Source organism: Carcharodon carcharias (genome assembly GCF_017639515.1).
Source record: "Carcharodon carcharias isolate sCarCar2 chromosome X unlocalized genomic scaffold, sCarCar2.pri SUPER_X_unloc_16, whole genome shotgun sequence".
NCBI classification, from domain to species: Eukaryota; Metazoa; Chordata; class Chondrichthyes; order Lamniformes; family Lamnidae; genus Carcharodon; species Carcharodon carcharias.
The window spans coordinates 52,501-67,546 of record NW_024470871.1 but is presented as its reverse complement, the minus strand read 5'-3'; the positions used below and the strand labels follow the sequence as shown (position 1 = coordinate 67,546).

Below are 15,046 nucleotides of genomic sequence, written 5' to 3'. Positions count from 1 at the left end.
ACAGACCCTCTGACAGTTCTATGCTCCCTCAGTACTGACCCTCTGACAGTGCAGCACTCCCTCAGCACTGACCCTCCGACAGTGCAGCACTCCCTCAGTACTGACCCTCTGACAGTGTAGCACTCCCTCAGCACTGACGCTCCGACAGTGCAGCACTCCCTCAGCACTGACCCTCTGACAGTGCAGCGCTCCCTCAGCATTGACCCTCTGACAGTTCTGTGCTCCCTCAGTACTGGCCCTCTGACAGTGAGGCACTCCCTCAGCACTGACCCTCCGACAGTTCTGTGCTCCCTCAGTCCTGACCCTCTGACACTGCAGCACTCCCTCAGCACTGACCTTCCGACAGTGCAGCACTCCCTCAGTACTGACCTTCCAACAGTGCAGCGCTCCCTCAGCATTGACCCTCTGAAGTTCTGTGCTCCCTCAGAACTGTCCCTCTGACAGTGCTCCATCCCGTCAGCACTGAACCTCTGACAGTGCAGCACTCCCTCAGCACTGGCCATCCGACAGTGCGGTGCTCCGACAGTGCAGCACTTCCTCAGTACTGACCCTCCGACAGTGCGGCTCTCCCTCAGTACTGACCCTCCGACAGTGCGGCTCTCCCTCAGCGCTGACGCTCCGACAGTGCAGCACTCCCTCAGCACTGACCCTCCGACAGTGCAGCACTCCCTCAGTGCTGACCCTCCAACAGTGCAGCACTCCCTCAGTGCTGACCCCCTGACAGTACAGCACTCCCTCAGTACTGACCCTCTGACAGTGCAGCACTCCCTCAGTACTGACCCTCTGACAGTGCAGCACTCCCTCAGCACTGACCCTCTGACAGTGCGGCGCTCCCTCAGTGCTGACCCTCTGGAGGTCCCTCAGCACTGACCCTGTGACAGTGCAGCACTCGCTCAGCACTGACCCTCTGACAGTGCGGCGCTCCCTCAGTACTGACCCTCTGACAGTGCAGCTCTCCCTCAGTGCTGACCCTCCGACAGTGCAGCAATCCCTCAGCACTGACCCTCCGACAGTGCAGCACTCCCTCAGTACTGACCCTCCAACTGTGCAGCGCTCCCTCAGTACTGACCCTCTGACAGTGCGGCTTTCCCTCGGTACTGACACCCTGACAGTGCAGCACTCCCTCATCATTGACCCTCCCTCAGTGCAGCACTCCCTCAGCACTGACCCTCTGACAGTGCGGCGCTCTCTCGGTTCTGACCCTCCGACAGTGCGGCTCTCCCTTAGTATCAACCTCCGACAGTGCGGCTCTCCCTCAGTATCACCCTCCGACAGTGCAGCGCTTCCGCAGCACTGACCCTCCGACAGTGCAGCACTCCCTCAGCACTGACCCTCCGACAGTGCAGCACTCCCTCAGCACTGACCCTCCGACAGTGCAGCACTCCCTCAGCACTGACCCACCGACAGTGCAGCACTCCCTCAGCACTGACCCTCCGACACTGCAGCACTCCCTCAGCACTGACCCTCTGACAGTGCGGCACTCCCTCAGCACTGACCCTCTGACAGTGCAGGACACCCTCAGTACTGACCCTCTGACAGAGCAGCACTCCCTCAGCACTGACCCTCCGACAGTGCAGCACTCCCTCAGCACTGACCCTCCGACACTGCAGCACTCCCTCAGCACTGACCCTCTGACAGTGCGGCACTCCCTCAGCACTGACCCTCCGACAGTGCGGCACTCCCTCAGCACTGACCCTCCGACAGTGCAGCACTCCCTCAGCATTGACCCTCTGACAGTTCAGCACTCCCTCAGCACTGACCCTCCGACAGTGCGGCACTCCCTCAGCTCTGACCCTCCGACAGTGCAGCACTCCCTCAGCATTGACCCTCTGACAGTGCAGCACTCCCTCAGCACTGACCCTCTGACAGTTCTGTGCTCCCTCAGTACTGACCCTCTGACAGTGCAGCACTCCCTCAGCACTGACCCTCCGACAGTGCAGCACTCCCTCAGTACTGACCCTCTGACAGTGTAGCACTCCCTCAGTACTGACCCTCCGACAGTGCAGCTCTCCCTCAGCATTGACCCTCCGACAGTTCTGTGCTCCCTCAGTACTGACCCTCTGACGGTGCAGCACTCCCTCAGCACTGACGCTCCGACAGTGCAGCACTCCCTCAGCACTGACCCTCTGACAGTGCAGCGCTCCCTCAGCATTGACCCTCTGACAGTGCTGTGCTCCCTCAGTACTGGCCCTCTGACAGTGAGGCACTCCCTCAGCACTGACCCTCCGACAGTTCTGTGCTCCCTCAGTCCTGACCCTCTGACAGTGCAGCACTCCCTCAGCACTGACCCTCCGACAGTGCAGCACTCCCTCAGTACTGACCCTCCGACAGTGCAGCACTCCCTCAGCACTGACCCTCTGACAGTGCAGCACTCCCTCAGTACTGACCCTTCGACAGTGCAGCACTCCCTCAGTACTGAGCTTCCAACAGTGCAGCGCTCCCTCAGCATTGACCCTCTGAAGTTCTGTGCTCCCTCAGAACTGTCCCTCTGACAGTGCTCCATTCCGTCAGCACTGAACCTCCGACTGTGCAGCACTCCCTCAGCACTGACCCTCCGACAGTGCAGCACTCCCTCAGTGCTGACCCTCCGACAGTGCAGCACTCCCTCAGTGCTGACCCCCAGACAGTACAGCACTCCCTCAGTACTGACCCTCTGACAGTGCAGCACTCCCTCAGCACTGACCCTCTGACAGTGCGGCGCTCCCTCAGTGCTGACCCTCTGGAGGTCCCTCAGTGCTGACCCTCCGACAGTGCAGCAATCCCTCAGCACTGACCCTCCGACAGTGCAGCACTCCCTCAGTACTGACCCTGTGACAGTGCAGCTCTCCCTCAGTACTGACCCTCTGACAGTGCGGCACTCCCTCAGCACTGAACCACTGACAATGCGGCGCTCCCTCAGCACTGACCCTCCGACAGTACAGCACTCCCTCAGTACTGACCCTCTGACAGTGCAGCACTCCCTCAGCACTGACCCTCTGACAGTGCGGCGCTCCCTCAGTGCTGACCCTCTGGAGGTCCCTCAGTGCTGACCCTCCGACAGTGCAGCAATCCCTCAGCACTGACCCTCCGACAGTGCAGCACTCCCTCAGTACTGACCCTGTGACAGTGCAGCTCTCCCTCAGTACTGACCATCTGACAGTGCGGCACTCCCTCAGCACTGAACCACTGACAATGCGGCGCTCCCTCAGCACTGACCCTCCGACAGTGCGGCTCTACCTCAGCACTGACCCTCCGACAGTGCTGCACTCCCTCAGTACTGACCCTCCGACAGTGCGGCACTCCCTCAGTACTGACCCTCTGACAGTGCAGCACTCCCTCATTACTGACCCTCCGACAGTGCAGCACTCCCTCAGCGCTGACTCTCCGACAGTGCGGCATTCCCTCAGTACTGACCCTCCGACAGTGCGGCACACCCTCAGCACTGACCCTCCGACAGTGCGGCTCTCTCTCAGCGCTGACTCTCCGACAGTGCGGCTCGCCCTCAGTACTGACCCTCCGACAGTGCAGCACTCCCCCAGCACTGACCCACTGACAGTGCAGTATTCCCTCAGTACTGACCCTTTGACAGTGCTGCACTCCCTCAGCGCTGACCCTCCGGCGGTTCAGCTCTCCCTCAGTACTGACCCTCCGACAGTGCAGCACTCCCTCAGTACTAACCATCTGACATTGCGGCTCTCCCTCTGTACTGACCCTCTGAAAGTGCGGCACTCCCTCAGTACTGACCCTCTGACAGTGCAGCACTCCCTCAGTAATGACCCTCCAACAGTGCGGCACTCCCTCAGTACTGACCCTCCGACTGTGCAGCGCTCCCTCAGTACTGACCCTCTGACAGTGCGGCTTTCCCTCGGTAGTGACACCCTGACAGTGCAGCACTCCCTCAGCACTGACCCTCTGACAGTTCTGTGCTCCCTCAGCACTGACCCTCTGACAGTGCGGCGCTCTCTCGGTTCTGAACCTCCGACAGTGCGGCTCTCCCTTAGTATCAACCTCCGACAGTGCGGCTCTCCCTCAGTATCACCCTCCGACAGTGCAGCGCTTCCGCAGCACTGACCCTCCGACAGTGCAGCACTCCCTCAGCACTGACCCTCCGACAGTGCAGCACTCCCTCAGCACTGACCCTCCGACAGTGCAGCACTCCCTCAGCACTGACCCTCCGACACTGCAGCACTCCCTCAGCACTGACCCTCTGACAGTGCGGCACTCCCTCAGCACTGACCCTCTGACAGTGCAGCACTCCCTCAGTACTGACCCTCTGACAGTGCAGGACACCCTCAGTACTGACCCTCCGACAGTGCAGCACTCCCTCAGTACTGACCCTGTGGCAGTGCAGCACTCCCTCAGTACTGACCCTGTGGCAGTGCAGCACTCCCTCAGTACTGACCCTCTCACAGTGCAGCACTCCCTCAGTACTGACCCTCTGACAGTGCAGCACTCCCTCAGCACTGACCCTCTGACAGTGCAGCACTCCCTCAGTGCTGACCCTCTGACAGTGCTGCACTCCCTCAGAACTGTCCCTCTGACAGTGCAGCACTCCCTCAGTACTGACCCTCTGACAGAGCAGCACTCCCTCAGAACTGTCCCTCTCACAGTGCAGCACTCCCTCAGTACTGACCCTCTGACAGTGCAGCACTCCCTCAGCACTGACCCTCTGACAGTGCAGCACTCCCTCAGTGCTGACCCTCTGACAGTGCTGCACTCCCTCAGAACTGTCCCTCTGACAGTGCAGCACTCCCTCAGTACTGACCCTCTGACAGAGCAGCACTCCCTCAGAACTGTCCCTCTGACAGTGCAGCACTCCCTCTGTACTGACCCTCTGACAGTGCAGCACTGCCTCAACAGTGACCCTCTGACAGTGCAGCACTCCCTCAGAATTGTCCCTCTGACAGTGCAGCACTCCCTCAGAATTTTCCCTCTGACAGTGCTGCACCCTGTCAGCACTGAACATCTGACAGTGTGGCTCTCCCTCAGCACTATCCCTACAACAGTGTCAGACCCCCACCCCACCCACAGTCTGTGCGCCTAGCGCTTCCTGCACACGTCACACTGGCTGGGCCTTAATTGGCACGCCTACTTAACATGACAGCAAGGGGCAGCGTCTGCCCACCTTTGCCCGCCCTCCGGTGCTCACTCCCACCCTCCCCACCCTCCCCCTGCTCACTCCCACCCTCCCCAACCTCCCCTGCTCAGTCCCACCCTCCCCACCCTCCCCTGCTCACTCCCACCCTCCCCACCCTCCCCTGCTCACTCCCCACCCTCCCCACCCTCCCCTGCTCACTCCCACCCTCCCCACCCTCCCCTGCTCACTCCCCACCCTCCCCACCCTCCCCTGCTCACTCCCACCCTCCCCACCCTCCCCTGCTCACTCCCACCCTCCCCACCCTCCCCGTGCTCACTCCCACCCTCCCCACCCTCCCCACCCTCCCCTGCTCACTCCCACCCTCCCCACCCTCCCCGTGCTCACTCCCACCCTCCCCACCCTCCCCACCCTCCCCTGCTCACTCCCCACCCTCGCCGTGCTCACTCCCACCCTCCCCACCCTCCCCACCCTCGCCGTGCTCATTCCCACCCTCCCCACCCTCCCCTGCTCACTCCCCACCCTCCCCTGCTCACTCCCACCCTCCCCACCCTCCCCACCCTCCCCTGCTCACTCCCACCCTCCCCACCCTCCCCTGCTCACTCCCCACCCTCGCCGTGCTCACTCCCACCCTCCCCACCCTCCCCACCCTCCCCTGCTCACTCCCCACCCTCCCCTGCTCACTCCCACCCTCCCCACCCTCCCCTGCTCACTCCCCACCCTCGCCGTGCTCACTCCCACCCTCCCCACCCTCCCCTGCTCACTCCCCACCGTCGCCGTGCTCACTCCCACCCTCCCCACCTCCCCACCCTCCCCTGCTCACTCCCACCCTCCCCACCCTCCCCTGCTCACTCCCCACCCTCGCCGTGCTCACTCCCACCCTCCCCACCCTCCCCTGCTCACTCCCCACCCTCGCCGTGCTCACTCCCACCCTCCCCACCTCCCCACCCTCCCCTGCTCACTCCCACCCTCCCCACCTCCCCACCCTCCTCACCCTCCCCACCCTCCCCTGCTCACTCCCCACCCTCGCCGTGCTCACTCCCACCCTCCCCACCCTCCCCTGCTCACTCCCACCCTCCCCTGCTCACTCCCACCCTCCCCACCCTCCCCTGCTCACTCCCCACCCTCCCCTGCTCACTCCCACCCTCCCCACCCTCCCCTGCTCACTCCCCACCCTCCCCACCCTCCCCTGCTCACTCCCACCCTCCCCACCCTCCCCTGCTCACTCCCCACCCTCCCCTGCTCACACCCACCCTCCCCACCCTCCCCACCCTCCCCTGCTCACTCCCCACCCTCCCCTGCTCACTCCCACCCTCCCCACCCTCCCCACCCTCCCCTGCTCACTCCCACCCTCCCCACCCTCCCCTGCTCACTCCCCACCCTCCCCACCCTCCCCTGCTCACTCCCCACCCTCCCCTGCTCACTCCCACCCTCCCCACCCTCCCCGTGCTCACTCCCACCCTCCCCACCCTCCCCACCCTCCCCTGCTCACTCCCCACCCTCCCCACCCTCCCCACCCTCCCCACCCTCCCCTGCTCACTCCCACCCTCCCCACCCTCCCCTGCTCACTCCCCACCCTCCCCTGCTCACTCCCACCCTCCCCACCCTCCCCACCCTCCCCTGCTCACTCCCACCCTCCCCCGCTCACTCCCACCCTCCCCACCCTCCCCACCCTCCCCCTGCTCACTCCACCCTCCCCTGCTCACTCCCACCCTCCCCGCTCACTCCCACCCTCCCCACCCTCCCCACCCTCCCCTGCTCACTCCCACCCTCCCCGCTCACTCCCACCCTCCCCACCCTCCCCTGCTCACTCCCACCCTCCCCACCCTCCCCACCCTCCCCTGCTCACTCCCCACCCTCCCCTGCTCACTCCCACCCTCCCCACCCTCCCCTGCTCACTCCCCACCCTCCCCTGCTCACTCCCACCCTCCCCACCCTCCCCTGCTCACTCCCCACCCTCCCCTGCTCACTCCCACCCTCCCCACCCTCCCCACCCTCCCCTGCTCACTCCCCACCCTCCCCACCCTCCCCACCCTCCCCTGCTCACTCCCCACCCTCCCCACCCTCCCCACCCTCCCCTGCTCACTCCCCACCCTCCCCTGCTCACTCCCACCCTCCCCACCCTCCCCACCCTCCCCTGCTCACTCCCACCCTCCCCACCCTCCCCACCCTCCCCTGCTCACTCCCCACCCTCCCCTGCTCACTCCCACCCTCCCCACCCTCCCCGTGCTCACTCCCACCCTCCCCACCCTCCCCTGCTCACTCCCACCCTTCCCACCCTCCCCTGCTCACTCCCACCCTTCCCACCCTCCCCACCCTCCCCACCCTCCCCTGCTCACTCCCACCCTCCCCACCCTCCCCACCCTCCCCTGCTCACTCCCACCCTCCCCACCCTCCCCACCCTCCCCTGCTCACTCCCACCCTCCCCACCCTCCCCACCCTCCCCACCCTCCCCTGCTCACTCCCACCCTTCCCACCCTCCCCTGCTCACTCCCACCCTCCCCACCCTCCCCACCCTCCCCACCCTCCCCTGCTCGCTCCCACCCTCCCCACCCTCCCCTGCTCACTCCCCACCCTCCCCTGCTCACTCCCACCCTCCCCACCCTCCCCACCCTCCCCTGCTCACTCCCTCCCTCCCCACCCTCCCCTGCTCACTCCCACCCTCCCCACCCTCCCCACCCTCCCCGTGCTCACTCCCATCCTCCCCACCCTCCCCTGCTCACTCCCACCCTCCCCACCCTCCCCACCCTCCCCTGCTCACTCCCACCCTCCCCACCCTCCCCTGCTCACTCCCACCTTCCCCACCCTCCCCACCCTCCCCTGCTCACTCCCACCTTCCCCACCCTCCCCACCCTCCCCTGCTCACTCCCACCCTCCCCGCTCACTCCCACCCTCCCCTGCTCACTCCCACCCTCCCCGCTCACTCCCACCCTCCCCACCCTCCCCTGCTCACTCCCCACCCTCCCCTGCTCACTCCCACCCTCCCCACCCTCCCCTGCTCACTCCCACACTCGAGGGTACTTACTTAAGAGATTCACAGAGTCTGCTCTTGACTTTTTAACAAAAAGATAAAAAATGTATCAAACAAGAAACATTAACTCTATTAAACGAGACAACAAAAAGGTTGGAAACATTTCAACACAGGTACCAAGAAAAATATGATTTAAACTCACTCTTCATCTTTTATCCTAGCAATACCCTTACAGGAGACCCAACCCTCCAGTGAAGATGCCCCACTGTCCCCACAGCAAGGCTCGAGCTGGCTCACTTTCACTGTTCTCTTTTCCAATGTGACCTCTGAACATTCCTTCAATGGTCCTTCCACAATCGCCCCCCCTCCCCCCCAACTGAGATATCCCAAGAAACCTCACTATAACTTGAACTTTGGAGCAATACATATAAGTCCCCTAAACTCATTCCCCCCCGCAAGCAGGCAGCATTTCCAACCAGAGTCTGCAACCTCTGCTATACACATACCAATTGAACTGCTTTGCTTTTCTCTGTGTCTCTGGGGTCTCTCTCTCTCTCTCTCTGAACGCCTGTCGCTAGGCAGCAACACGGTATCTTTTACTTTGTGTTTCTCTTAGTTTCGAGAGTTGCAAACCCTTTTCATGATGTATGTAGATAAGCAAGGCCCCAGCTCACAGAGAGAAAACGCTAATATGAAACCAGAATCATGTTTCTTTTTCTTATTCACAAATACAAAATATAAATTATTTAAAACCATATCAAGTTGCTAACATTCCTCACCAACAAAGAGAAGGTACAGTTGGGTTCAGCATTGGTGACCCTGCTGGGCTCAGATGTAGGTTTTTAGTGACTTGATTCTATCTTTGCGTTTCGTTTGATTTGAAGATGAGACCACTAGACACATCCATACGAATTAGGAGCAGGTGTAGGCCACTCGGCCCCTCGTGCCTGCTCCCCCATTCAATAAGATCATGGCTGATCTGTTTGTAACATCAACCCTACATTCCTGCCTACCCCTGATAACCTGTCACCTCCTTCTTAATCAAGAATATATCTACCTCCACCTTAAAAATATTCAAAGACTCTGCTTCCACCGCCTTTTGAGGAAGAGAGTTCCAAAGACTCACAACCCTCTGAGAGAAAAGCATTCTCCTCATCTTGGTCTAAAATGAGCAACTCCTTATTTTTAAACAGTGGCCCCTAGTTCTAGATTCTCCCACAAGAAAAAACATCATCTCCACATCCACCCTGTCAAGTCCCCTCAGGATCTTATACATTTCTATCAAGTCACCTCTTCCTCTTCTAAACTCCAGTAGATACAAGCCTAGTCTGTCCAACCTTTCCTCATAAGACAGCCCACCCATTCCTGTCTGATGCTTGTGGTACCCCAAGAGTAGCCCTTGTGAGGGAAAAGAGATTGTTGTCTAATGGTTACGGCCATTGTGTTAAAAGAGCCACTGACTGCACCACAGTATGAGATGGAGCAGCTCTGGTTTATTATCGAGCTGAGACCATCTCTTTCTATTTTCAGGTTGCCTACAATGGCAGACAAGAGTGAACTCAAAGCTGAGCTGGAGCGCAAAAAGCTACGGTTAGCACAGATCCGAGAGGAGAAGAAGCGAAAGGAGGAGGAGAAGAAGAGAAAGGATGTGAGTCTTTAAATTGTTGGCCAACGTCTAACCAGCACACTGTTTATGTTTGAGAATATCCTCATTGAGATCAGAAGCCCAGGTCAGACACATGTTAGAGCTGCCCAAAGCTATCCCAATGCATTTCAAAGCCAAGCTTGAAATAGGGGTATCTGCAGGAGCTGATACCCCTATGAGGGGGGCTGTCACTATCATGTGATACAACAATTAGAATGGTTTTCTGTTCTGGACTTTTTAATTATGTTCATAGCTCCACAAACTCCTTTATCCCAGTACTCCAGGATTAGGCAGTCCAATATTGATTAACCTTATTTTCAGCAATAAAAACAGAAAGTGCTGGAAAAACTCAGCGTGTCTGGTAGAATTTGAGCAGAGAAAAACAGAGTTAACGTTTCGAGCCCATACGACTCTTCTTCAGAGCTAAAGAGAAGTAGAAATATGATGGATTTTATATTGTTGACAAGGGAGTGGAGCAAGACAGAAGGTCAGTGCTAGGTGGGGGCTCAGGAGAGATTGACAAAGATCTCATAGCCACAGGACAAAGGGGGTGGAAATGGTAATGGTAAAGACTAAAGAAGGTGCTGATGGTGGCATAAAGTTGAGAAAGCAGAATGTGTGAATAGCAGCACAATAGTCAGCACTCTGCGAAAGCAAGTTAACAGGTGGCCCTGTGTAAGGGGGTGGGTTAGGGGGAAAAAAGGATACATTTTTTAAAAAAATAAATGAATAAATACAAAACTTTTAACATTGGATTGAAAAAGAGTTCATGGTCTGAAGTTATTGAACTCAGTATTAATTCCGGAAGACTGTGAGGTGCCAGATCAGAAGATGAGGTGCTGTTGCTCCAGTTTGCACATTGATTTGAGTATTTATGTTAAAAGCATTCTCTTCTACCGAATTCATACAATCATACTGCACAGGAACAGGCCATTCAGTCCATTGTATCTATGTTGGTTATTTCAGAAAGCTATCCCAATTAGTCCCATTCCACCTTTTCTTACTCTGTAACCCTGAATCATTGAAACATAGAAACTAGGAGCAGGAGTAGGCCATTCAGCCCTTCGAGCCTGCTCCACCATTCAACGTGGTCACAGCTGATCCTCTATCTCAATGCCGTACTCCTGCTCTCTTCCCACACCCATTGACCCCTTTAGAGTCCAGAAATCTATCCATTTCCTTCTTAAATATATTCATCGTCTTGGCCTCCACAGTCTCCTGTGGTAGAGAATTCCACAGGTTCACCACCCTCTGAGTGAAGAAGTTTCTCCTCATCTCAGTCCCAAACAGCCTATCCTGTATCTTGAGACTGTGACCCCTTGTTCTAGACCCCCCAGCCAGAGGAAACATCATCCCTGGATCCAGTCTGTCCAGCCCTGTCAGAATTTTATACGTTTCAATGAGATCCCCTCTCATTCTTCTAAACTCCAGTGAATACAGGCCTAGTCGGCCCAATCTCTCCTCATACGACAATCCTGCCATCCCAGGAATCAGTCTGGTGAACCTTCACTGCACTCCCCCTATGGCAAGCATATCCTTTCTTAGGTAAGGAGACCAAAACTGCACACAGTACTCCAGATGTGGTCTCACCAAGGCCCTGTCCAGCTGCAGTAAGACATCCTTGCTCCTGTACTCAAGTCCTCTCACAATGAAGGTCAACATACCATTTGCCTTAACTGCTTGCTGCACCTGTATGCTTGCTTTCGGTGATTGGTGTACAAGGACACCCAGGTCCCTTTGTCCATCAACATTTCCCAATCTCTCACCATTTAAATAATACTCTGCCATTCTGTTCCTCCTACCAAAGCGTAAAACTTCACACTTATCCATATTATACAGCATCTGCCATGTATTTGCCCACTCACTCAACCTGTCTAAATTGCCTAGAAGCCTCTTAATATCCTCCTCAATGCTCACATTCCCACCTAGTGTTGCATTGTCAGCAAACTTGGAAATATTACATTTGGTTCCCTCATCCAGATCATTGATATAATTGTGAATAGCTGGGGCCAATTCTCAATCCATGCCAATATATTACCCCCAATCCCATGTGCTTTAATTTTGCACACTAACTTCTTATGTAGGACTTTATCAAAAGCTTTCTGAAAATCCAAATATACCACATCCACTGGTTCTCCCTTATCTATTCTGCTAGTTACATCCTCACAAAACTCCAGTAGGTTTGTCAAACATGATTTCCCTTTCATAAATCCACGTTAACCTTGTCTAATCCCACATTGATATTTTCTAAGTGTCCTGTTAGCACATCCTTTATAATAGACTCTAGCATTTTCCCTACTACTGATGTTAGACTAACTGGTCTGTAATTCCCTGTTTCTCCCTCCATCCTTTTTTAAATAGTGGGGTTATATTTGCCGTCCTCCAATCTGCCGGGAATGTTCCAGAATCTACAGAATTTTGGAAGATGACAACCAACACATCCACTATTTCCGTGGCCACCTCCTTTAGTACCCTGGGGTGTAGATTATCAGGCCCTGGGGATTTATCGGCTTTCAGTCCCATTCATTTCTCCAGCACTATTGGTTTAGTAATACTAATTTCCTTCAATTCTTCCTTCTCACTAGACCTTTGGTTCCTTAGTATTTCTGGGAAGTTACTTGTGTCTTCCTCTGTGAAGACAGAACTAACGTAGTTGTTTAATTTCTCTGTCATTTCCTTGTTCTCTTATAAATTCTCCTGTTTCCGACAGTAAGGGACCGATATTTGCCTTTACTAATCTTTCTCTTTTTACATAATTATAGAAGCTTTTACAGTCCGCTTTTACTTTCCTTGCAAGTTTACTCTCATACTCTATTTTTCCCCTCTGAGTCAATCTCTTGGTCCTCCTTTACTGAATTCTAAACTGCTCCTGATCCTCAGGATTGCTACTTTTTCTAGCAGCTTTATATGACTCCTCTTTGGATCTAAAACTATCCTTAATTTCTTCTGTTAGCCATGGTTGGGCTGCTTTTCCTGTTGTGTTTTTGTGCCAGAATGAAATGTATAACTGTTGCAAAGCATACATTCATTCCTTAAGTATTAGCCAATGTCTATCCACCATCACGCCTTTTAATGAAATTCCCCAACCTATCTTAGCCAACTCACACCTCAGACCTTCATAGTTTCCTTTGTTAAGGTTTAGGAACCTAGTTTCAGATCAGGCTACTTCACTTTCCAACCTAATGAAGAATTATCATGTTATAGTCACTATTCCCTAAAGGACCCCGCACAACAAGATTATAAATTAACCCCTTCTCACTGCACAATACAGCCTGTTCCCTAGTCGGTTCCTCAACATACTGGTCTAAAAAAACCCATTTCGTATTCACAGCAGGAATTCATCCACCACGGTATTATTGCTAATTTGGTTTAAAATTACCCATGTAGCTCCCTTGTTACATGCATCTCTAGTTTCCTGTTTAATGCTATCCCCTACCTTACCATTACTGTTTGGAGACCTATAGACAACTCTCACTAATGTTTACTGCCGCTTGTTGCTTCTTAGCTCCACCCAGACTGATTCTACATCTAGATTTTCTGAGTCAATCTCTCACTATCACTCTGAGGGGGATATTGAATGTTCTCAAGGTAAGGAGAGGGGGATATTGAATGTTCTCGATGAGGTGAGTGCAGAATGTGTTTCACTATAAATCAGGCATGTAGAACCAGGGGATACAAACTTCAGTTCAGAGAAGTATATCTTGTTTGAAAGCCTTAATTCAAATGTGACACATGTGAGGGATGATCTACAAAGAGACAGGGGAGTTTCTAACGCAGTTGTCAAAGTGTTGTTAGCTCTAACAAGTTATTTCTCATCTTTGGTTTCCCAATGTACTTTGTATTGAAGTTGAAGGAATGATTTATTTGAGAGTGGATATTAAAGGGAATTTAAACAGTGGAAGAGCAGTGGGAAACAGGGAAGAGGTGGCAGCAAATAGCCAAGGAAAGATATGTAGAGTTTGGAACTTTCTGGGTAGCAGGCTACCCAAGATAAAACTGTCAAACTCCTTTGGTGTTACACATTGTGCTATAAGTCATGACTAAACGGCTCTGTTTGTGATCAAGGGATTTCTTATTTACAAACACTGAACCTTTACAGTTTTCCTGGCTTGGATCTGGATGAGGTGCAGTGCAGAGTATGCATAGACTTTTGTGAGATACTGGAAAAGCCTCAAGCAGTGAATCCTCTTAACCTGCTTTCAGGGTGATTTCAAGAAGGAGACCCTTTCTGCCTCACAGGATGAGCTGGACCTGGAGAGAAAGCGGAAAGAGACCGAGGCATTGCTTCAGAGCATTGGCATAACTACAGAGCCCTCAATAGGTGAGTCTGCAAAGTGTTCAAGACCGGGCTACAAAACCTTTCTTGGAGGAACTGGGTTGAAATAAGAAGGTCTTCCTCTGGTTAACCATTTGTTTCAGTTCTTTCTGCTCAAATTGCCCCTCTTGGAATATGAATGACACAATTTTAAAGCTTTGGTAGTGGAACATAACTTGGCTGTTTTTAATTGGTTTCAGATTGTGTGTGTGACTGACTGATTCTGAATCCCACACTTTTTCTGTTGAAGTTCGGCAGTGTGATGGTTAATATGGAGATGACCAAAAATGATCTTAATAGTTTAACATTTGACAAAAATCTAAGGAGAACCATTATGGGCTTTAGCACCTTTGAACTTAGCCAGCCTGGACGAAATGTATCGCAGGGTGCCAGGAGAAGCATCATTTCTAATCCTGTCTGGAGGACAGCTAACACTGTATTAAGTTTAAATAGTGAAGACACGAAAGCCCAAGTAGTTACAGGTTAAGTGACCTAACACTGTAGTAAGTTTAAATAGTGAAGACACTAAAGCCCAAGTAGTTACAGGTTAAGTGGCTTTACCTTTGGAAAATTGTTGGAAAAAATCTGAGATGGTGTATGTAGTCACTTGGATATCCTGGATTATTCCAGGACAGTCAGGGTGGATTTGTTACGGGTAAGGTTGGGTGTGACTGATTGAGGTCAGAAGGAGGGTTGATGAGGGCAGCATTTTTGATGTAGTCTCCATGGGTTTTAGTTAAGGCTTTTCACAAGGTCCCACAGAAAGTAACAGCCCATGGGATCCAAGGGAAAGTAGGGAGTTGGATTGGAAAAGTTCTCAGTGACAGGATAAGGGCTGATCTTGTGACTGGAAGGCTGTTTCCAGTGGTGTTCAGCAGGGCTCAGTACTGAGTCCCTTACTGTTCATTTTATATATTAATGATTTAGACTTAAATGTATGGGGCATGATTTAAGAAGTTTGCAAATTTGATGTAAATTGGCGGTGTTGTTGATTGTGAGGGGGCTGCAGGGAAATACCAATGGGCTGCTCAGATAGGCAGG

The 15,046-nt window shown here is 54.3% G+C and overlaps 1 protein-coding gene across 1 annotated transcript in view; it reads left to right on the top strand.

Annotated features, from left to right (window-relative positions):
* The window catches only part of LOC121275081 (cytoplasmic dynein 1 intermediate chain 2-like), a gene marked incomplete at its 3' end in the record, with an annotated part of 161,157 nt that overhangs the window by 96,209 nt on the left and 49,902 nt on the right, over nucleotides 1-15,046 (top strand). Inside the window, exons 2-3 of the mRNA XM_041182488.1 lie at nucleotides 9,576-9,693; nucleotides 13,894-14,011. Coding sequence (XP_041038422.1) covers nucleotides 9,586-9,693; nucleotides 13,894-14,011 — 226 coding nt within the window. The remainder of the gene's footprint in view (nucleotides 1-9,575; nucleotides 9,694-13,893; nucleotides 14,012-15,046) is intronic.